Source organism: Nanorana parkeri, unplaced genomic scaffold (genome assembly GCF_000935625.1).
Source record: "Nanorana parkeri isolate BGI_ZX_2015 unplaced genomic scaffold, ASM93562v1 scaffold1115, whole genome shotgun sequence".
Classification (NCBI taxonomy): Eukaryota; Metazoa; Chordata; class Amphibia; order Anura; family Dicroglossidae; genus Nanorana; species Nanorana parkeri.
In genome coordinates this window covers 339,454-364,593 of record NW_017307383.1, presented here as the reverse complement: position 1 = coordinate 364,593, position 25,140 = coordinate 339,454, and the positions used below count along the sequence as shown (strand labels likewise).

At 44.5% G+C, this 25,140-nt stretch overlaps 1 protein-coding gene across 1 annotated transcript in view; it reads right to left on the bottom strand.

The window, feature by feature from the left end:
- The window catches only part of CDC73 (cell division cycle 73), a 95,281-nt gene extending 80,282 nt beyond the window's left edge, over positions 1–14,999 (bottom strand). The window contains exons 1-5 of the mRNA XM_018567918.1: positions 14,700–14,999; positions 5,563–5,668; positions 2,884–2,953; positions 956–1,018; positions 820–872 (exon numbers count right to left, since the gene is read on the bottom strand). Coding sequence (XP_018423420.1) covers positions 820–872; positions 956–1,018; positions 2,884–2,953; positions 5,563–5,668; positions 14,700–14,830 — 423 coding nt within the window. The 5' untranslated portion in view covers positions 14,831–14,999. The remainder of the gene's footprint in view (positions 1–819; positions 873–955; positions 1,019–2,883; positions 2,954–5,562; positions 5,669–14,699) is intronic.
- Positions 15,000–25,140: the final 10,141 nt, after the last annotated feature.

Here is a 25,140-nt window from a genome sequence, read left to right as displayed (position 1 = left end):
ACAATTGCGCTACACATGTTACATATCGCCGCGAACGTCGCAGTGAGAGCAATCATTTTAGGGCCATCAATCACTGATAACACTAAACTGATGAGCGGTAACAGCTTTTAAAGCGTCGCCTATGGCCAATTTTGGGTATTATTTTTTGAGGTTTCGCGCACGCAATTTTAAGGCTTGACATGTTTGGTGTCTTTTTACCCGACGTGACCCCGTCTTTTATATTTTACCAAAAAATTGGGTAATAAATGTTTTATCATTTAATATAGGGGAAACTGGGTTTTTTTTTATAAATTTCGGTAATTTTTCCTTAACATAGTAAAAAATAAAAACCCCAGTGGTGATTAAATACCACCAAAAGAAAGCTCTATCTGCCCCCAAAAAAGGGTATAAAATTAATTTCAGTACAGCGTTGCATGACGGAATAAATGTCAGTCAAAGTACCGCAGCGCTGAATACTGAAAAATGGCCTGGATGGGAAGGGGGTTTAACACCACGGATGTCAACTGGTTAAATATCACGCTCAGCACAATCCAATAGTGCAGCACATTAAACCCGATGGAGGTTTTTTATCTTGGGAAAAAAAAAAAAAGTATGAAAGTTTATTAAACAGCAAGTTTTTTCATTTAGCAACCAGTGCTCTTCATGCGGACATGGATATTCTACAAAGATGTAACTGTTCTTTGTTGAGACAAACTCTCCTTTCCAGTTAGGTATTACAAAGGAAAGTTAGCATGGCAGAGCTGCTACTCAACCAGGTAAGCAAGACATGCTCTGTAGAGTTACCAAACAGCATTTTTTTTTAAAAAAGGACAAACTCACCTCTACCCTCGGTTTCTTTGCCTCAGCCGAACTTTCTTCTGTAGCTCTTTTAACTGGAACAGCAAATGAATGACTTTAAACATCATTTCCCCATTTACTATATTTTCAGATATAGGGAAACTGCTTGTATACATACCTTGTGTGGATCGCTGCAGTCCAATTTCCAAGGGTGCACTTCTATCTATACTGGCAGATGTGGCTAGGGAAGCACAAACATAATTGTGAGTTAGCGTAACAGACTACAAAACAAAATACACAAGCTGATTGAAGTACATAAAGGGAGCTATGGTCAAATGTTAAAACAATGTTTTTTTTCCTTTTCATATCTCTATAGGTTGAACTCGATGGACATGTGTCTTTTTTTCAACCTATGTAAGTCTTGCTGGGATGGGTGAGTAAAGGTCGATGGAAAGTCTGAACTGTCATTGAGAAAATACTTCTTTAGGCTTCAATGCTGATCACATTCAAAGCCAGGACCTTTAGAAGAGTTCTCTGTTGAAGGGGAGCATGAGAATTCAGACTGGCTGATCCTCTCCTTCCAAATTTCATTAATCCATCCCCCTAAGATTGGTAACATAGCTCTATTGCTTAAGTGCCTGCAAACTTAAAGTTAAACAGTCAAGAAGAAACCATATAGATTTTCAGATGTCTGAAGGTTCTTATTCATTCAGGTGATGGTATAACCATGACCTGGATCAAGGCTCGACAAATCCCAGGCACCAGGTCGCCATGGCAAATGGGTTTTTGTCAGCCCCGTTAACCTCCCCGGCTGCCGCCTTTTCCGCATCAACTCTACTCCTTCATTCTTCTCCCTGCTCGAAGCCGCTGCATTCTGCATCCCTACAATCTTCACTGCATCTGCAGAGGTAGCGGGGATCGGACGGGATACAGACAACTGTAGCCGGCGCACAGTAGCGAGGATAGACCGCTATAAACTGCTGTAACGCTGCATTCCCCGCCAGCCATGTTGTTGTGCTCTTCTATGCCGTGCCTATGCCCAGCTGCGCCCCACTGTTCGGTTCCTCTCTGTGCTCCACTGTTCTATGCCCCTCCGTGCCGATCCACACAACTGTGCTTTGCTGTACTATGCCAATCCGTGCCGTGCCCCCGCACCTCAGTAGAAAATTGGACCTGAAGGAGAACTTTCTCCATGTGATGGTAATTTTTGCACCTATGTACAAAAATGAAGATTGCACTACACATCAGGTATCGACACGTGCGTCAATTAAAACTTAGCATTGAAAATAAAGCTTTGTTCGTTTTTTTTCCTCTTTTTAAACCAGGCTCCTAACTTTTTTGCTGGCTCCCAGATTCAAAGCAAATTTGTCAAGCCCTTGACCTGGATGAACGAGAACCTTCACAGACATATGACACATTTTGGGGAGAAAACCCTTAAACTTGCACGTGAATATGAAAAGCAAGAAAACTGGCAGGCTATAGAAACCACCTGCGCTTCCACCTCAGATGGCGACAACAGGGGCTGGTACCAGGAGCATGGCCTGGCCATGTAATAGCAGCAATCTTTGCATTAAACAAGTCACTCCTGCTACCTCTTGAGAGTGCTGTTTGTAAAATGGGAGAAGTGCTGTTTGTAGACAGGAGATCTGTTCTGCGATGAATAAGCAACTAATTTTTCAGGAATAGATTTTCCAGAGCACAGCAGGATGTACCTGTAGCCAAGATGCTATAGTCAGTATGGTTGGAAGCAAAAATGAGGTTGTGTAAACGTAAAACATCATTTTGGATTTTCAGAGCCTGCTGGGACTAGTAGAAACGTATCAAAATTTTGTGAAAGTGCAGTTATAAATTATTTCTTATGCAAAGGGTGAAAAAAAAAAAAAAAAGAACACAACTTTGGTAGAGCGAGCATTTAAAACGGTAAAAGTCACAATTATTGTGACACAAATTGCTGTGTGATAAAAACTACAATAACTCCTTACAATAGGCGCAGAAATACAACATTACACTTCCCATTTACAAACTACTCAGGTTTGGTGTTTTGGATATACAGTGGCAAAAGGTTAGAACCTTTAGAACACAAAATTACCAAATATTGCTACTTACAAGTTTCTCCATTTAGGTAGGCCAGTAGTTCCTTTCTATCAGGTCTTCTGACAACAGGAATATTCTCAGTCTGGGAAAAAATTAAAAAGGAAGAGGTTTAAATACCAACTACAGCTAAAAAGAATCCCACAGAAATCCACTTTTAATGTGTTTTTTCCAAGCAGCAATTTGGGCACCAATAGACTCTTCGTTTCTAATAGGATTTTCCCATGTAGTCTTAAAACTGTACTATTGCCATAGAGGGGATAAAAACACAAGCGATATTACTGATTTCGTGGGTAAGCTATTATTTCCAGATACAATGCTATCATCCATAAATATGCCTTATGGAAGCCATGTTCCAGTTTTTCCCATTGAGTGTTTAGCAAATTTTAGTACAGATAGTAGAGAAAATGGGAACAAAATGAACCACATAAAAAAAAACATATCTTCATTAGTGTCAGTAAGGCAGGGTGGAAGATGAGCTCCAGACAGAATAGCAGGTCAAAAAGAAAGGCATCAGGGAGAGGCTGTGTTGAAATGAAACATACCTGCTTATCAAGCAGACACAAATAGAATTAATGGAATCCCTTTAAAGTTTCTATGAAGTAGGAGCATCATAGGGGAACACACATAAATCGAAGTGTACTGATCTATTGTAGACACCAGAGCATCAGCCACATCTGCCCACAGATCGCTTGTCCCGGACATGAACAGGTCCACCTTGCGATTAAAGCAAGAAGCCAGCAGATCCACATCATCTGGCATCCTCCAAAAGCAGAGAAAGAAGGCTATAAATCTCCAGATGAAGGGACCCATCCCACCTATCCAATGACTGGTGGCTGAGGTAGTCCGCCAGCCAACTGTCCAGCCTGGGAATGTACACCAGAGAGCCAGATGAATTTGAGCAGCAGTGCTTCTTGTGCCTCCCTAATGGTTGATTTAGAGCACAGTCATGACACTGTCCAATTGTAACCTGACTGGGTGCTACCCCATGTGACCATCCAGTGCAACAGAGACAGACTGACTGCTCTGAGATCAAACAGATTGATAGCGGTCATAATTACTACGAAGTCCAGTGACCCAGAGTCAACAGAAGAAACAGAACTCTGCCCCAACTATAAAGACTGGAGTACACCTTCACCCCCAGTCTGGCAAAGAGGAAGAAAAGGACTTCCCAGAGAGGAGCAATGAAGCCACCACACCAACGATGCCATTGCTGTTCAACTTACTTAAAGTGACACTAAACTCAGGATTTAAATCTTAAAAATGCATTCAAGTACCTTAAAAGTAGTATTAAAAACTCTCAAACTTTTCTTCAATAAGGAATCCAGAGCAAACAAAAATACATTGCCCAGCAAAGCATTGCTTTACTTTTTTGCCCAAAATACTTAGTTATATTTCTGAACATCTGCTTCCAAGTCTCTCAGCTCTGCTTCCCTGAACTTCCTGTCCAGTACAACATCAAAAGGACAGAGTGGACTCAACAACTCCAGCAACTTGTTATCTACTAGCTTTGAAGGGAGGAGAGGGAGCCAGGGGGGAGGGGAGTAGCTTGATTTGCAGTGTCTGCGAAGACACTGTTTACTAACACACACACAAGGGTGACTGCATAGCACTCTGCTTGAAAAAGGAGTCACACTAAAACAGGATGTCGGGACCAGTGTTGGGGGTGGGGGTGGGGGGGGGAACCAGCTGATTTTGCAGGAAAGTTTAAAAAAAAAAAAAAAAAAACCCTTTAAACATCAAGAAGCAGCATCCATTGTAAGTGATTTCCTTACCATTTGAAATAGCTTAGAATCCTTTTGACTTTAATATCCATTTGATGCACAAATAGGAATCATTTTTGTTGGTGTCAGTCATCTCTGAATTGGTGCCGACACTGTCCTTCCTTCTGGAGGGTGGCTACTTTTGTTCCCCCATGGTCCCTGTGTGTGTTGTAAAGTAGCCACTGCTCCAAGCACAATTTAACGCCCGAGTTTAGTGTCATTTTAAATCTCCCCATCCTGGGACAAGGGGAGCTTGTTCCATTCGGATAGAACTTTATACTGATGGATCAGAGTGTGGCGATGTGCAAAAGGGACCGCTTAGGAGGAGACTACTATCAGAGCCAGAACCTGAATACAGGTATGAAACAACACTGATCTGTAAGACGGCAAAAGACGAACAAGAGACTGGAGATTCCTCAGTTTCTCTAGTGGAAAACACCCTGGCAAGCCTGGTAGAGTGGGGAATGGGTACAATCACCCCCAGATGATGTGGGAGCCTGGAGTTGGCTTCACGGCCAATCAGGAAGCCAGATGGCATGTAATGACTCTCCGGCCTGCCATCCTGATACCGGATGTTCTGGTATCAGGAGCATTTGGGCGAGTAAGAGTACTTGCCCAAATACTTGATATTGGTGCATCCCTACTATATGGCTACTGAAGTCAAAGCTATTAACACAGAGGAAGCAAACATGCAGCTAGCAAAGACGCATCATTGCAGAAGGAACCCTACATGAAATGAAATTTACCCTACCGATGCAAAGTACACTTTTCATCAGACAGCGCCCCTATAGCACATTCTTTATGAAAACAAGTGCTGGTGTAAACTAAAATTTCCAGTAGGACAGGGTATGGTAAATCTCAGTGATGTTATTTTCCTTCTAAACAGTGATAATTGGGTAGGAAATTCACAGGAAACTGGCTATGCACTTACCGCAGCACGTCTGACATATACAGGATGGGAAAGATGAACATTATTGAGCAAGAACAGGATGGAGTCAAGGGTATAGTATTCTCTTGGTTGTCCTTCCTTTCCAGTTCTGCATAAAACACAAGAAACAGAATATGCTTGACAGTGGACCCCAAATTTTAAAGCAGGCTTTCAATAAACTGGTAAGATGATGACATTTCAACATTAGATAGTACATTTCTCAACCTTAGGCTTCACATTTAACACTTTTTTGAAGTACAAACTGTGGAGAGCTAATATGTTTTTTTAACCTACAAGACTATTTAATGGGAGTGCCTATTTCCAAAAGCTTAAAAGTAAGCAAGGGGAACAATTTCCATGCTGATAACCCAGTTATTCAAGGTACACAATAATGTTTAGTGTACCCGAGATACCAGCACTTAGGAGGTGTGTGCCAAGTTCAGTCAGAATGTATTAGGTACCTACATTCCCCTTCAGGTTTGCTTTACAGCTCAACCATAGTTTCATAAAACTGTACATCTCCTGAGTGCCTCCTGTATCACAAGACAGCCCCATAGAGGTCGGTGGGGGGCTACTGAGCATGCGCAGCCAAAAGGAAAGAAAAAAAATACCTGAAACCAGTGTCTAATTCAGGCAACCATATGTCCGGGGCAAGGAGCAAAAGTATCTTTCTATAAAAGCTAGGTCGTCCTTTAAGGCTAGTTTCACACCATGTCTGGACCAGACTGTACCACGATTTTGCTGCTTTTTTTTTTTAGCTTAAAATGGGCATTCCAGTGCTTCAGACAAAAAATAATACATGCAGTATTTTTTTGGTCTGGAATGGAAATCACTGCAAAGGTGGTAAGTGTAGTCCAGAAATCACATCGGGATACATTGGGATGCTTTTTGGTCCAGGAGCTAACTGTTGTGGTCTGGACAGAATCTGAACATCGTGTGAATGAGCCCTAAAAGTGGCTGCTGGCTACTATAATGGACTGCTTGGCTCAAAATTTCAATAATAAAATGTGTCTACCACTGGGGGAATCCCTGGATAAAGCCAAGTCATGTCTTCCTTTACAAAGCTACAAAAAAGAAAATATATGCAAATGTTTAACATTTGTAATAGGGATGCACCGATATATCGGCCGAAAATTGCACTTTTGGCTAAATGCCGAAAGTGCCATTTTCCTGCCGATACATCGGAACATCCCAGGTTTCTCTCCTCCCCGATGGGCGCTGCTCTGTGTCCCAGCAGGGAGGAGAGCAAGTGACAGCCGGCCGAGTGCTGAGTGAGGAGAGCCCTGTGAGCGGCCGGCGTCTCTCCTCCCACACCACTCTGTCGCCTACCACAGCGCGGCAGAGCGGTGCGGGGGTGGAGACAGCGCTGTCACAGGAGGCTGCGCTCCCCTCTTGCACCGCTCGCTCAGCCTCCTGTGCCAGTGCGTGTCAGAGAGGAGAGCAGGCTACAAACACTCAGCGTTCAGTGATCGCCGAGTGTAGATATTTGAGGATATGGTTAATATATCCTCAATTATGAATTAAATGGGAGTGATCTATATCCACTTCTGTTCATTCATAATTGTAGTTATAGTAAACACACTATGTTCTCAAGTTATGAATGTTTAGGAACACTCGGAGGATTCCTGTTCATTTATAACAGAGGCTGCAGAAAAAGATTGAAGACTGTTCTCAATCTCTTTTTCTATTTTAAAAGGGAAATATCAGGGGTCTGTATAGACCCCTAATATTTCCCCAAAGCCCCTTATTAGAAAATTTGAAAAAATTAAAATAAAAACATTTTCGGTATCGGTTTGACAATTTTTTTTAAATTTCTATTTTGGTGCACCTCTAATTTGTAATATGAAAATCACAACTATAAATTCAGCTGCAAAAGTTAGGTTTCTCATTTCTTCAATCAGCCAGGATATGTCTGGTAATAAACAGATTGCATATCATGGTGATAAGTGGCCTAACCACATGAAGCAGCTAGCAGAGTATTTAAGAGGCCAAAAGGATGGTGCCTACAGTAGATGCATAGGTTGAAAAAAATATATGTAATATGGCAAGGAAGAGGTCTATAACATTTTGATAGTATATTCCATAGCATGGAAAAGTTGCATTAGAATACAGGAATACTGACTGCAAGATTTTTTTTTGCAGTTCTCAAGCTTGTTTTTCACAATTGACTTCAATGAAAATGCCAGGAAACGCACGACAGAAGCATGTTGTGCGTTTTCATGCATGTTTTTGCGCATTCGTACTCGTTTGTTCATTGACCACATTTTTTTGAGCTTCTAGTCAAAACACACATTTTCATGCACGTAAAAATGTGTCAAGCCACACGCTGAACCTGCTCGTACAAACGCGCAAAAAAGATGATGCCTTGGTGTGAATGGGGCCCTAATGCGACTCTCTAGCCAAAAACAAACAAACAGAAAAAAACAAACACTCCTGTATTTTGAGAGACTGAAGAAGGATTACAACCTTTGTCAACGGTTTGCAGCTCTGAGCCACTGGAGAAATGTCTAGTCACTTTCCTACCAGGGAAACAGCAACAAGATGTGAGAATAAATGTCCCCAAGGTAAGAGGAAATTGCACCTTTGAAAGCAGTCATGGAAACAGGCATCTCTATTGGAAGAGTCTCTCCTACTCCTGCTTTGGTGATACACTTTAAAACCTGGGGTACTCATGAACTAGCTGCTAAATGAAGGAATGGTCGGAAGTGACCAGGTCACTGTAGACGGTTGCAAGAACTACCCAAGGTGAAACCATGTTTCTTGCGTCAAGCAGTAGCAAGAAGGTACTACTTCATGCTGAATGGTGGGAACAAGAGTGTGAAGAGTGCAAAACATGATACTCCACATAGCAATGCAACCCTCAGCGTTACCATGCTTTCTGTGGAACACAAACAGAAAAATAGGAAATTACAATAGTACCGATAGGTCTAATTAATCAAAGTAAATCCCAGCACTCAGCCTAGTCATTAATGAGTCTTCTCCACTATTCTTGGAGTTTTGCTTTAAATGCGATCCGGAGGGGGAAAAAAATGGCTAAGTCCATCCTTCTAAAAATTAGGTCAAGAGCACTGAACTTCATTGATGTTGCAGCACTTACAAATTACACTCAGAATTAGGTCAGGGGGACTGCTTCCTTTCAAATATATGCAAGCATAATGCCTATATGGTGCAATGACTGGGAGAGCATCATCTATATGGGGCAATAGATAAAACAAAAATGGTTCTATGGTTACAAATGAGATGAATATTTACATATGGCAATGAGTGAAATGCCTGTCAGCATATCACCTACAGGGCAAATAATTCGAACAGCACTGTATGGTGCAATAATTGGCACCACTGCCCATTATTGGTCTCTTTGCCATCATGTACCCAACAGCTACCTGTCCAGTATTAGCTGCTCTCAGGGTAAGAAATTGATCTCTTTGCTCCCTGCCAGCAAAAAGAGAATACCCACAAATCAGCTGTACGGCCATTCTGTTCCCTTCCTTCAGTTACACAGCCAGCAAACATCAAAAGATACCCCTTCACCGACGGATGGAAAACGAGGGGTAGAAGATTGTCGGCAGACTTAAGGTGCACATACACCTTACGATTATCGTACGATAATCGTACGCGATCGACTTTCGTACGACAATCGTAACGTGTGAATAGAGTGCCCGACCGATAGCACTGTACAATCGTACGACTTTTGACGGTCAAGCATGTTTGAAAACTTTGGTCGATCGTACGATGTTCGCATGGTTGGTGGCGTTTCAGTCTGTCAAAAGTCGTACGATTAACACTGCGCATACGAAAAGTTTCGTCCGATAATCGTAAGGTGTATGGGCACCTTTATAATCAACTGATCAGAGTCCATTTCTGGAAGGCCCCAGCTTTTGGTAGAGAGCAAATCTTAAAAAGCATCATGAAATTCAAGCTTACCATCCTGAAAACTAAATCCATTGTTAAAAAAATAAAATGGAAAGAATATGCCGTCATCACAAACCTGTTAAGAGGCAGCCGTCTATCAAAACTCACTGGTAATATCAAACACATCCACAGATAAGATGGGAGGAATTTTAGGAGGTACAGCTACAGCCAAACGCTACATAAAGCTGATCTTCACTGAAAAGTGATAAAAAAAATAAAATCCAAACCGATAGGGAGTTCGCCAAAACCCATTACCCAAGTGCTGGTTAACATCTGGGTGTTTTTCAGCGCTGAAAAACGCAGTGAAATCCCATACTTTCCTATGGTGATGGTTCCCACCTGGGCGTATTTCAGACCATGGAAATGCACTGAAAAGCACGCTACACCCAAACAAGTGCAGGAGCTTCTTTGGGGCATTTTTCCGTGTGTATTCATTGGTATTCCCGAGTGTGGCTCAGGGTTAACAAAGCAGTAACCCCGAGCCATACTCGGGAACACAGCGTAGGACTTACCTTGTCCGCGATCCTTGCTGTGTGCTCTAGCCGCTGCAGACTTCCGGGTTCCGTCCCTTGCGAGCGACCCCGTCGCAGGGGGCGGGACCGGCGGGAAGTTTCAAAGTTTAAAAAAAAAAAAAACCCCGAAAAAAAAAAAAGCGAAAAGAAAAAAAAAAAAACCATACCACCAGGGAGGTATAAAAACTAGCGTCGAATGCGCATTTCACTGAACGAAAAAACGTGCTAAAAAACATGCACCTATGGTACGCCCAGGTGTGAACCCAGCCTAAAGGTTCATCATGATGCTAGTAAGACTCCGAGGGAACTTTATCAAAACAGATGTTACTGTTTAAAGCCCTTCCATGTGCACCTTGCTGTAGAGCTGGTAACGAATTGATGAGTGCGTTTGCCATTTGTTTTGCTTTATCAAAACTGGAGCTGGCAGAATGGAAAACCAGTTGTTCAAAGTAACCAATCAGCTTCTGTCTTCCAGTTTCATAGTTTAACTGAACAAACTGAAACGAGAAGCCGATTGGTTTTCATTGGCAACTGCTCCCGATTCTGTCTGCTCCAGTTTTCATTAATTCCTCCCTTTGTGTCGAAGGCACACTGAAAAGAGCCGGCCTGTACAGATCCGTGCTGCGTTCACGGCCATATCGGGCCGCTCCCAGGAAGGACAGGTGCCGTGTGTGATTATACGCAGCAGCCTGTTCTTCTCCATTGGCGTACGCAGCTGTACGCTCACCCGAACTGCACATCCATACGGGTGCAGGTGTCTGTAGTCGTACGCACAGGATGGATTCTATCTGCGTCCGAGCATGTAGATGGAAGAAGTTCGGGTGAGCGTATGGCAGCATACTCCCATAAGGAAGAACAGGCTGCTGCGTACAATCACACGCTGCACCTGTCCTTCCCGGGAACGGCCCGATACGGCCATGTACGCCGCATGGATCTGTACGGGCCGGTTCTTTTCAGTGTGAATGAGGCCTTAGGGTGGCAACACTATGGAAGAGCAGTGGAGCCAACCTTGAACAGCTGCATTGTCACACTATGGAGAAGGCAGATTTAGATTACTAACAAATTAAATCTGTACTCTAATAACTTAAGCAGTTACAGCAACAAATTTGTTTTCTTTTTGGGATAAAGGTTTTACACAAACGACTAAAAGCTGACCGTTGTAAGCACCCCTGTCCGTGTTAAATGGTTTGTCTCAACCCTCTATCTGCCACTTCGCTGGACAGCTAGGCCTGTTAAAGGAAGTTGAAAAAATAACAGACTGACTGGATCACCAGGTGGAACTAAGGGTACAAAAAAAGAAGTCTACAAAAATGATGCAGCCAACACATGAATGATTGGTAAGCTGCAATACATTTTTGCTTTGGGGTTTAGATACACTTTAACATGTAAAAGCTTTTATGAGAGTTTACACATACTTTAAATGGCATTTAGCACAAGTATACAGTACTGCTCATCAAAGCACTATTCTGGTCATCCCCTCTTTTTGTCTTTGTGACCATGGTCAATGAAAACAGGAGATACATAAATGTACAGCTGTCCCCAGAACAGGAGGTGACTGAGAATCTTCCACTAGGGACGCCTGTTCTGATGACAATTTTGAAGAGATTTCCTCTCACTTCCTTTTTGTGTCTGCAGGACAGAAGGTAAAGAGAGAAACCTCCTCAATGGTGCAGAGAAATGAAAACGGATCATAGGATTCTCTTACGTTAACTGTCTCAGCAACCAATGGACTCAAGCTCTCTGAAGGGGAAGCCCCGACACGCAAACTGACCACAAGTGTGAATGGTTGAGAGGATCAAAAAGGTAATTCTAATGAACGCAGTAAGTGAAACATTGGAAGTCTAGTTTTATCAAGATAAACATACACGTTGCACATGCCAGTTCAGAGCCTGCATTTGACCTGCTTTGCATTGCGCTGCGGTTCCATGGGCGTAGCAGGTCCTAATAAGCTGCTTTTGTTCAGGAAAGCAGGTCAAATGCAGCCTTTTGCTGTCAAACATTGCATATTCCATTTGAATCCAAAAAATGCAGAGCAACATAAAAGCACAATTCTTAACCTTCACTACCTAAAAGAAAAAAACAAAAAAAACAAAACCATGTTTGGTTTGGCCCATAGATACCTTTTACTAACTGTCCCAGCAACCAATGGGTTCAAACTATACACATCCATTAAAAATATAGCCACAAAACCAAAATTCCAATAACACAATTCAAATTGGTGTAAAATTGCAAAAATAAGCTTGTGGTATCACACTAAAAAGGTGCCCATACACCTTACAATTACCTGCAGATTTTCTGTGGTCAGATGGAAAAAGTGCAACAGATTGGCCCAGGTGGAGATTACTCCATCCACACAGGTAAGTGTAGCTGGAGGAATCTGTGGCACCTTTCCCATCATCCACAGAAAATCTGCAGATAAATTGTAAGGTGAATGGCCAGTTTTAAAGAGGAACTTTATCTTCAAAATAACAACAAAGACACTTTTAGAGATGTCTTGTAATGACATTTTATAAACCTTCTATTTTGAAGGCAAACCAGGGCAAAGGCAACCCTTTCTGGTCAAACACTGTGTTTTCCAAAGAAACGCAGAGCAATGCAAAAAAAGTAAAACAGCCTTTAAACTAGGGATGTCCCGATACCACTTTCTTAAGACCAAGTACTGTCCCTCATGTACTTGCCGAAACCAATTACCGATACTTTTTCTAAAAGGGAGATGACATTTTTTTCTAAAACAATACAGACTGTTGATTTTAGGGCAATTTCTCACCCGGGCTAATTACGGATGTCCCCACAGCAGAACACATGTCCCCAAGGCAGAATAGTATTCTGCTTTGGGAGCATGTGTTCTGCGAATACATGTCCCCAAAGCAGAATTCCTCTCACCAGGCTGTGTGTCGATCTCACCCGGGCAACGTGGACATCTGCAGTGGCTCTGAGGGCACTCCACCTCACCAGCGATGTCGGGACCTGGCCTCCCCCACGTCTAGTCCGGCCATCTGTGCTGCTGGGCCCCCCCAACCTGCATCCATCCACCAGTCCAGTCCTCCCAGTCAGTGTGCAACAGGGACCCCCAGCCTCTAGCCCTGGGGCAGTAGTTGCGCACTCGGGGCTGTCCATGACTGTGCAGGGATGGAGGAGGAGATAGAGAACTGGACAGGCAGTGCCATGTACAGCTATATACAGGAACCCAGCAGGCTGCCGAGGTCCCCACAAGCGCAGGAACTTGGTATCTGCCTTAAGAATCGGGGCATTTTCACGAGTACAAGTACTCGTGAAAATGCCTGGTATCGGCCCCTATACCAATACTAGTATCGTCACATCCCTACTTTAAACTGCTGCTTAGTCTGTCCCCAGAGAAAAAACAATACCCTTGCAGTAGGACTAAGCCTTGTTTGTTTTTGTCTCGGGGACCTGTGCAAAGCATTTTTACTTACCCAATGCTCGCTCCCACAGGCACCCATTGATGTCATCACAAATAACATAGGGCACATAGCCCTGTATTATATACGAGGACGTCAATGGGACAGTTCACAAGCTGGAGGGGAAGAGAGATGAATGCTGACTGTTGGGGGAGTGGAGATCAGGTAAGTAAAAGACCTTTATACAGCTCACGCAGACAACAATGAGCAGTGAACCCCGGCAATGCCAGGCTAGCCCCACTGCAAGAGGACATTTTTTTTTTTTTTTTACCCAGAGACAATGGAATATTGCTGACCTGCATTCCAAACAACTAAAACACAGAAAAGCATGAGCACTTAAACTGGCCATACACCTATAGATTATCTGCAGATTTTCTATGGTCAGATGGAAAAAGTGCAACAGATTCCTCCCATCTACGCTAAACTGTGTGGATGGAGGAATCTCCCACTGGGCCAAGCTGCAGTATCTTGCTAGCTGGCTCTCAAACTACCTGAATAATGCCAGCATCCAATCAGATTGTTCAGGTATTTTGAGAGCCAGTGGGGCCGACTAGCAAGATACTGAGGCTTGGCCCAGTGGGAGATTCCTCCATCCACCTTTCCAGAAACTAGAGCTGTTGATGTTAGCTACAGACTCATTTCATGTTCCTGGACAGCAGAAGAGGAAGACATTTTTCAACAGATGTCAAACGGCTGTCAATGGAAAGTAACCCAAACAATTACTGGGTGTGAATGGGTCCAGGTCACAGCGCTCTGCTCCGTTGTGTTACATCGAAGTGGAAGGAAAAAAAAAAAAAAAACAGTGTGAACTAACCCCATTCACTTTTCAGTGCCCTTGCATTAGCATCCATTATAAAACAGATCGCAATGGATCGGCAGGAAACAAAAAGTACAATTGCATGACAACAGATCACCCAATGACTTACAATTGCAATCCAAGGTTGGTGTGAACCTGCTCTTAATGTCTGCTTGGCACAGTTTAAATCTCATATACACAGCTGACAACCACCATGGAGAACATATAAAGGATAGAGGAATGTACTAATACTGGAGCAGCTGTGCATAGTAACCAATCAGCTTCGTTCTTCAGCTTGTAAAGCTAAGCTTTAAAAATGAAAGCTAGAAGCCGATTGGATGCCATGGACATATGGTCCCGATTCTGTCTGCTCCAATCTTCTAAAAGTCCCCTCAAGGGGGACTTTTAGAAGGCACACTTTTAGAACGCACACTTAACAACACATGACAACTACCAATGCAGGTTGCTCACTGTAAACCCCAGCGATCCCCGACTACTCACCCCCAGATAACATAATTCGTCTTGACATTTTTGGGCCAGGAGAACTCCCCAAATATAACTTCATCGCCTTTAACATTAATTTCTTTCTTCTGGATATTGTACTGACGCAGAACGCTCAGTACGTCCGCCATGGTCGCCTCCTCCCGACTGCCTCGGCCACAGCAAAGCTCCTACCAGATGAGCTGCCTAGCGACGCACGGCACGTCGCGCCATGACGTCGTCGCGTTACAATGAGGAGCGTGGGTCGTCTAAAGTATTGCCAGTCTTTGCAAGGACCCCTCTAGATAGGGCTGTTCATGAAGCTGCCTGACGCATTTGTTGTATAGGAGTGTTCTGGCTGGCAGTTAATGCAAACAATAATTTGTTTGGAAGGCAGGTTGACCACTGTCCGTAAAAATCGGTATTTTTGCTCCCGTTCGTGGACGGAAGAAGAGTCAGTAGAAAAAAATCAACCCTGAACTGTCGGTCAAAGCACATTGCGCATGCGCAAATCGAGCTTGCAGACATTCAGTACTCTCCTCTACACGAATGAGGGGGCGGGACTTGCGACTAGCACTGTTGCAGCTGCTCCGCCTCTCTCTCCTGCCCAGTAGTTCTGCAGCGCTCAGTAACACCCCCGGCCCGCCCCTTCCTCAGGCGCAGGATTTGAACCAGGAAGAAGAGGAGCTATATTAATAAAGACGTTTGTCCCTCCGCCTCCAGGTCAGCCTGAGAGACAACCAGGTCAGTATTGTCTGACTGGCAGGGAGCAGAAGGGTTAATGCTGGAGGGAAGCAGTTTAGGCTCCTGGTCAGTGGAGGTGAAGAAAGACTGACCAGAAATGGGCTTATTACATTGCACATACAGTGAGTAACTTCAGATTGTTTTGTATACATAGTATAGAAAGTATAGCATCTATCAGTCTGCCCCTTACTTTGCCCCAGAGTGTCCCTGTCAGAGTGCACCTTTACATTGGCTGTACCCATCAGAGTGCTCACTTACATTGCCCCAGAGTGTCCCCATGAGAGTGCACCTTTACATTGGCTGTGCCCCCTTACATTGCCCCAGAGTGTCCCCATCAGAGAGCACCTTTACATTGGCTGTACCCATCAGAGTGCCCCCTTACATTGCCCCAGAGTGTCCCCATTAGAGTGCACCTTTTCATTGGCTGTACCTATCAGAGTGCCCCCTTACATTAACTGCAAAAGTAAGGGGGCAGTGGGATGGGGCAACCAATGTATTGGGGGCACTCCAAAGGGGGCAAATAATAATTAGTTGTTCCCACCGGAGTGCCCCCTTACACTGGCCGTTCCCACCGGAGTGCCCCCTTACACTGGCCATTCCCATCGGAGTGCCCCCTTACACTGGCCGTTCCCATCGGAGTGCCCCCCTTACACTGGCTGTAGATACTTTTCCTTGCCTTGCTGCACTCCTTCCCAAAAATCCCTTGTAATGGAGGGGGGGGGGCTTGCAGTGACTGCGGATGGCGCCGCAAATATCAGAAAAGGTAGAAATGTCACCAGCACACCAGAACTCTTTTAGCATAGCAGAATGTTCATTTATTTGAAGTTCCTTGTCATATAAACAAGCGCTTTCAAGTCTGCACAGGTTGACGTCAATGCTAAGCCTGATAAGGGGACCCTGCGCGGCCCCGAAAGCGCTTGTTTATATGACAAGGCACTTCAAATAAATGAACATTCTGCTATGCTAAAAGAGTTCTGGTGTGCTGGTGACATTTCTACCTTTCCCTTACACTGGCTGGCCCCATCGGAGTGCCCCCTTACACTGGCTGCCCCATCGGAGTGTCACATGTGTCTTTGGAGTACCTTAGCTGGGAGGTGAAGTCAGGAGACACAGCCAGGAGTGGAGCTGGCAGGAGGAGCCGGAGTCAAAGCAGGGAGCCTAGAAGCAGAGCTATGAGGTGGAACTGGAAGGAGTTGGGGCGGAGCTGGAAGGGGCCAAGAAGCTGGGAGCGGAGATGGCTTTGGGCAGCTGAAGAGGACAGAAGATACTGTTCCGTCCTTCAGTGCTCAGCGGGACACTGACCGTCATTAGCGATCACCATTTTCAGACCCTGTCATATAGCATATATAACAATCTGTTTGTTGTTATTGTTCTATGGAGTATTGAAGATCCGAACTTGATTATTGCACTATAACCTTGTTCTCCACTTTTTTTCCACTTGGAGTTGTTACAGTATCCCATTAAACTATTAAACAATTCATCCCCACACAGCTACCTCCTCATGTATCACTTGCCCCTCCCTTTAAGATTGTAAGCCCTCAGGGGCAGGGCCCTCCTTACCATCTTGTCTTGATTTGTATTGTGATTGTAATGTCTTCCTTAGGCCCCGTTCACATATAGCGACATACCTTTTGCAGCGGATCCGCACGGCCGGGATAGCGCGACGTTCCAGCGACGATCCAGCGACGGTAGCGCGACCTTCCCCGTCGGGCTCCATAGAAAAAAAGCAAAATCGCGCAAAATCCGCCGAAAAAAGGGTCCGGTAGAAGCGACTTGCGACGAGCGACGGAGTTAAGACAGCTCCATTGAATAACATTGGCCGGCGACTTCTCGCGATATCGCGCGGCAAAAATGCGCGATATCGCGGCGGAAATCGCGCGACAATTCACTATATGTGAACGGGGCCTTATATTGTAAAGCGCTACGCAAACTGTTGGCGCTATATAAATCCTGTATAATAATAATAACTAGAGTAAGATATATACAGTATGTTGACATTGAACACTACAGGTGGCCATACACTGTGTGAAATTCGCACAGTGGGTGCCGCTTTTGTCTGGCATCCCTCGATTAGGTGATCGAAGGAGCCAATTGGAAAATCTTCATATGAATAGAGCCGGCAGCCACAAAAGAAACGGCGGGGATTCCTCGATCAACGCGCTTGTAGCATTGATGGAGGAATCTGCTCCTATTTTTTTTTTTGTCCAGCCCACCAAGCTGACGTCACTAAAGGGGTTATATTCTTATTTTTTCATCCACAAAATGTAAAACATAATTTATGCTTGTGTAACTGTCTCAGACCTGAGTTTGAACGGCTAGTCCTCCATTATATGGTTAAACAAGGTCCTTCCAATGGAATCTTAAAGAGGATCTTTACCCACCAATTTAACTACCTCCAAAACAGTTACCGTATTTTTCGCTCCATAAGACGCACTTTTTTTCCCCCAAAAGTAGGGGGAAAATTTTCCTACGTCTTATGGAACGAATACCTATCGCCCGACGCCCGGGACATGCAGTTACGGGCGTCGGGCGAGTAGTTTTTTGTACATTCAGCCCTGCTTCTGACGAGCAGAGCTGAATGTACAGTGGGAGCCGCTGCTCGTTTAATACAAGTGATCTAACTAGATCACTTGTATTAAATCAAGCGCCGGCGGCGATCGTGTCTGCCCCCGCCGTGGTTTTCGGGGTCCCCCGCTCCTCTGGGGGATCGTGACCACGGTCCCCCATAGAGCCCCTTGATTACTGAGACAGCGCCACCCGTCTCAGCGGTCACTAACTGCAGCTTCTGTCACAGAAGCCCTGCGTCCTATCGTCCGGAGCGCCTTATAGAGCGCAAAATACGGTACTTTCAAGGCATGACCTGTGACCATCAGAGCGGCACACTTACAGCACCCTTTCTGTCCTTTTGGAGTGAGCTTTTGGACAACAAACCTAGATTTTCAAGGCATGCAAACTGTCAAGATTTCCTGCGTGCTTATTTTAACAGTCAACCAAACTTTCAAGCCTTCACATGGCTGGTACTATAACTGATCACATGTGCAGCACCATGGCAACTGCAAGAAAATATCACCCACATCATTCCACCACCACCACGAGCCTGAACTGTTTATAAAAGACAGGATGGATCCATGCTTTCATGCCGTTTATGCCAAATTCTGACCATTTGAATGTAGCAGCAGAAATCGAGACTCATCAGGCCAGGCAACATTTTCCAGTCTTCTTTTGTACAATTTTGATGAGCTCTTTGTATGCTCAGTTTCCTGTTCTTAGCTGACAGGAGCAGCACACGGTGTGGTCTTCTGCTTCAAGGTTCAATGTGTTGTGTGTTCAGAGATGGTATTCTGCATACCTTGGTTGTAACAGTCTGCCCATTCTCCTCTGACATCAACAAGACATTTTTGTTTAGAGAACTGCCGCTCACTGGATATTTTCTCTTTTTCAGACCATTCTCTGTAAACCCGAGAGATGGTTGTGTATGAAAATCCCAGTAGATCAGCAGTTTTTCAAATACTCAGACCAGCCCTTATAGGACCAACAATCATGCCACTTTCAAAGTCCCTTTTCTTCCCCATTCTGATGTTCAGTTTGAACTTCAGCAGATCGTCTGACCATGTCTACATGGCCAAATGCATTGTGTTGCTGCCATTTGATTGGATGATTAGATATTTACGTTAATCAGTAGACGAACAGGTGTACCTAATAAAGTGGCCAGTGAGTGTACATTCTACATGTCAGAGATGCAGTTGGATTGTACCTATACATTCAATGGTCATCTTATATTGTGGATAGGAATGAGCTTAGGCTCAGACTGAAACAGGTCCGAACCTGAGCCCCTCTGAACAAGGAATTGACATGGGCACTTCCACGTAATTAGCATTCACCACCCCGCAGCTACATGTACACAAAGTGGCAAAATGCTTGTTCTGATGTCTTTCAACTTACAGATGCTCCTCAAGTTGCGATCGTCTGAGTTACGATCTTTCACATTTACAGTGCAGTTTACTGTACAGTAAACTCCCAGTTATTTGGCACCCACGGGATCAGTAGGTGCCGGATAACTGTAGTTTCTGGTTGCTTGAGAGTTAATAGTAACTCTCAAGCAATCATACCCAAGGCGCTGTGCTTCCCCATTCACTTGCCAGCTAGATTCTGCAGCCGGCAGGTGAATGTGAACAGCCAGGAGCAATAGCCAGACTGCTATTGGCTATTTCAAATTGCAATAGCAGGCTGGCTATTGCACCCGCCCACTGAGCAGAGTAGCGGACCTGAGAGGAAACGTTCTCTCTCAGGTCCACTCCTCCTCTTAGTGAGTGGGGTTTCAATAGTCAGCCTGCTGCCAGCAGTCTGGCTAGTGCTCTCCATTGTGTACCATTTGCTGCTGACCGCGGCAGTACAGTACACTCCTCGGTTTACGATATGGTCATGTTAAAAAAGGTTTATTAGAACGTAACCCCATCGTGAACCAAGGAGTGTCTGTATATGGCCACAGCCATATATGGTAAATGTCACTTACCCAGTATAGGCATGTAGCCATATAAGGTCAGCGACATCACTGCATCCCGCCCCTTTCCCACCCACAGCTGATTTCCACGTTTGCAGGAACTCGGGATCAGGCCGGTTTGAGTTCATTCCTAATTGTGGATATTAAATTCTTAGCTTGAAGAGTTCGGTTGGATCCAAATAATGATAAAATGCATCTCTGGTCATACTATATACAGGAGCCTTCATGATGGTTGTATGCAATGCACAATCAAAGAACTTTTCATTTTTATCTGTAAACTACTGCTTAGGTCAAATCTGTTTATCTGCTCCCAGTGTGAGATCTGAACCATGTTTAAAGATTTTCAATGCACATGTATGTAAACACATTCATGTCTTATACTGGTACTCTAGAGCAGGCCATCTTAAACTTTTTCCACTCGTGACCCCTTTTCAGCCGAGGAAATTTTTACGTGACCCCAGCGTCACTGTCTCTCTCCTCAACTAAGCCCCCCAGTGTTGGTCGGTGTCTCTCTAAGCCCCCCCTCCACCCCAAAGATCACAACAAACACTGTAAGACCCCCTTCACATGGCTGCTGTCTGATCCATACACGGATCCCCTGCTGGTAACAGCAGTACGGAACACGTCACTTCTGTCACATGCGTGTCTGTTCACTTTTTTCCTCCAATGGACTTATGAGGAGTCGGATGTAAGCGGACATGTGACTGTCTACCTCCACCTACCTCCGATCAGTAACGCTCAGTTCCACCAAAACAGAATTCTTCCATTTTTTTTCCCAGACCTAGACAGACTCAGAGGTAATTGGAAACCGAGATTCAGCAGCAATAGACTACCTGAACAATGCCTGCATCCAATCAGATTGTTCAGGTATTTTGAGAGCCAGCGGGGCCAGCTAGCAAGATAGTGAAGCTTGGCCGAGTGGGAGATTCCTCCATCCACACAGTTTAGCGTAGATGGAGGAATCTGTTGCACTTTTTCCATCTGACCATAGAAAATCTGCAGATAATCTATAGGCGTATGGCAGCTTTAGTGTTTTCCTTATCACTTTCCATTGCTGCTGAATCTCGGTTTCCAATTACCTCTGAGTCTGTCTAGGTCTGGGAAAAAAAATGGAAGAATTCTGTTTTGGTGGAACTGAGCGTTACTGATCGGAGGTAGGTGGAGGTAGACAGTCACATGTCCGCTTACATCCGACTCCTCATAAGTCCATTTAGTCCATTGGAGCAAAAAAGTGAACAGACACGTATGTGACAGAAGTGACGTGTTCCGTACTGCTGTTATCAGCAGGGGATCCGTGTATGGATCAGACAGCAGCCATGTGAAGGGGGTCTTACAGTGTTTGTTGTGATCTTTAAATTATTGCAAGCTTCTGGGATGTTATCATTGCTAAGTACCTAGCGAGTCAGTGACTAGAAACAAGTATGCAAGAGCCCTAACTTTACCTGCTGCACAATTCTTACAAAGCAAGGATGAGAGTTGAAGCCCTGTAGCTCACATTTTTTAGAAAAACAAGTCTACAATGGCAGCTCTCATACCGTGTGTCCCCGAAAATAAGACTTTACAGAAATCCCTGAAGATAGTGCTAGGTCTTATTTTCGGGGTAGGTCTTACTTTCGGGGAAACACGGTATTTCTCTCCTGAAACGTGCCCTTTACAGTGGAATTTGCAGTAAAAAGCAAGGTCCGCATAACATATGTGGGTCCCCTCCTCCATACTAAAATAGCAACATGAAGAAAATAAAATCAAGGGAAAAAGTTATTTTATATTCCAGCTTCTATACTACAGGGGGTGGTGTTGCCATCCTTCAGTACCGCAAATCTTGCAGGATGATGCCGGAGTACAGTGCAGTAGAGCTGCAGCTAACGATTATTTTCAAAATCGATTAGTTAGCCAATTATTACTTTCGATTAATCGGTTAAAAAAAATTAAATACATTTTAAAAAATAGCTCCAGTGATGGACTACTAGTTTGTATTGAGTTTGTAGTCCATCACAGGAGCAAGCTTGGAGCGGTGGAAGTAAAAAAGAGTGTGGTTTGCAATATAGTGAAATGAAAAGTGTAAAATTATACAGCAATGAATGCAGAATTGCATCAGCTATAGAGGAGTATTTGGGCGGGCAGTGAGCGTGAGGCGGGGAGGAGGTGCGGCATGTGGAGAGTGGATGTGGGCTACCCGTCTCCTGGGATTTGTCCAGCCCTTTCTTAATGGCACCCCAACACAGCTAACCAGCGCATGTGCATTGTGTCACTTTTAGATTGTGGGCCCTCCTTACCATCTTGTCTTGAATTGTAGTCTTCCTTTTATTGTGAAGCGCTGCGCAAACTGTTGGCGCCATATAAATCCTGTATAATAATATCACACCACATCGCATGGTAACCTATTATCATGCACTGTAGTGTGTTGTGATTTTAAAAAAAGTGCACACACTTCTTTTAGTGCAAATTAAAGTGACATTAAAAGGCAAAAAAATGTTTCCCTCCCCCCAATGTTAATATCAGCACTTAGCTTAACTGATGTCTCTTAATCCGATCTTCTTCTTTCTTGATGTTTTCATCTGTCCCTCCAGCGGTGCGGTGGCTCTCTGATCCAGCGCTGACTGCTCTCTGCTTGCAGGCACTTCTGATCCCACGGTGTCTGCAGGCGGGTGCACGCGTCCATAGACTTACCTTGCGTCTCTGCTCGTCTCCCGGCCGAGAATCCGAACTGCGCATGCGCCCGCCCCAAGATGTTTTGCGGCCGCCCAACCAGTTTCGTTTTCTCGGACGGGAGCGCACAGTGAAAACAAGGTAAGTTTAAACCGCTGTTATAGGCAAAAAAACTGAGGGTTTAGAACCACTTTAACTGTTGTAGGCAGTCCAGTAAAATGAATGGGTTGCCCTACTACTGCAGACCACAATGCACCCTGCAACAACTCTGTAATGACGCATCACAGAGGTGTGAACGGGGGCCTAGAGAATAACTAAACGGTGACATTTAGAGCATTTACAACTTATAAATTATAACAGCAAATCATGTAATAATAATTTTGCACAACTTTGATGCTCTGTGAATAACATTTATTTCAGTACATGGGACAGTATATGCTGGCTGTGTCAGTTAAAACAACAAATGTATATTAATAAATTATCAGACATTAGAATTGGAATCTTACTTTGACACCTTTGTATTAGGCTGTAAACAAACCCTGTTAAAGTTAAAGGAGAAGTCTCGCCTTGTATTCATTTTCACAGCTTAGTCACCTAACTCCCTCAGTGTATGATGCTTTTTATCCCATGCTTCTGTGTGACACAGATTGACGGTTCACTCCTCTTCATCCCCGACCACACTGAGCAAAGGAGAAGACTCTTGATTGCATGAGATTAAGTATAAAGCAGGTTACTTCAGAACTCCATGCCTGTCGCAGTTTTGGTTTAATATTTCACAAATGAGTGAAGCTGAAAATCAGCTCGACAGCTCTGGACCTAGCGACAACTGAAGGAGATGAAATAATGGCAACGCCAATACTTCTCCCCTTTACTAGAACCGCCAAATGTTAACAGAATGTAAATGTAACAGTATGCAAAGCAGCGCTACACTTTTCAGAAATAACAGCCCTTGTCTAAGTAGTGTTTACACTGCTTTGGTCAGATTAACGTGATATTAAAGTCAGAAGGTTTTTTTAATGAATGCCGAGCCTTTATTGTTTAAAATGAGAACTATTGGGTCAGTGCTTTTCCCCATAGTTCTCCTAAGGGTAACGGGAGGACACAAACTAGCGTCCTCCCGTCACCCAAAGCTCGCGGTATACTGAGGCGCCGCAGCCAGAACGGATCCCGACAATACTGTCTGGATCCACCCAGCTGCGTGAGTGACAGCTGGCTCTGCCTATCTAGAGGCAGAACCAGCTGTACCCGCCCCGTCCGTTCCGCCAGTCAGCGTTGGAGGATCAGACAGGGGAGGGGGGGATCCCTGCAGAGAGCCGTGAGTGACAGTCACGGCTCTCTGCACGGATATATCGAGAAGTGAGCGAGCGACAGTATGTGTTCGCTCACTTCCCGATCTACTGAGCCGACCTGTGACAGTTTAATTGTCACTGGTCGGCTTAGATTTTTGAGGCTGAGTGAAAATCACTCGCCTCATAATTCTCCTTTAAACTTGCTGTAGAATCAGCTGGCCCCTTAAGCAATGGCCACGATAGCCTGTTTTTAAGTGGCTTCTTTCTCTTGCAAGGTCCTATGGAGCCCCCCTTGTGTGCGCTAGTAAGTTGTGTGTGTCTCCACAAACACATAAGGTCTGCAAGGCAAGCCTCCCTCATTAAAGCTAGTATATGGACAGCTGCTGCAGAATACGCTGTCTCTTGTGATCTTTATTCCGAACCACACTGAAAAGGAGCACTGACAGTCACAAGCAAGGTCACAGGAATGCAGAGGGAAGGGGCACACTCTTAAATGACTCAGCAGAGGCGCTAGAACTGGAAGGGGAGCCTTGTGTTATGTCTGGAAAGTGCAGAGACAGTGAGATTAGAGCTGTCAAATCAACAGTCCGTCTCCTTCGCCGAGAGTGGTTGGGAGTGAAGAGGAGGAACTTGCAAAGTCTGTATCTCAGCTTTTACATCACACAGAAGCATGGGATTAAAAAGCAACATTTAGACAATGTTCACACCATGTCTGGAGCAGGTCTGCAAACACTGCATTTTTACCGCATTCCCTTAGCTTACAATGGGCTTTTAGATGCAGTCCAGTGCATTTGCATGCGTTCCAGTGCATTCCAGACCAGAGAAAATGACACAAGTAGTATTTTTCTTTGCCTGAAACAGACTGTGCTGGGGTGAACATAGCCTAGACATACCACAGGGATACATTGGGATGCTTTTTTGGTCCGGGAACAAATACCGTATTTTTTGCGTCTTATGGAGCGAATCCCGACGCCCGTGACATGCAGTTTTTTGTACATTTAGCACTGCTAAAGCAGAGCTAAATGTACAGCAGGAGCCACTGCTTGTTTAATACAAGTGATCTGATTAGATCACTTGTATTAAAACCGAGCAGCGGTGATCGAGATCACCATAGATACGTTGTTCCATAAGGCGCACCGGACCTCCCTGCGTCGTATTGTCCGGTGCGTCTTATGGAACGCAAAATACTGTGGTCTGGACATGATCCAGACATGGTGCGAACAAGCCCTAACTGCAGGAGTTAGGTGACTGAGCTGTGGAAAGACTTTACTTTCTTCTTTAA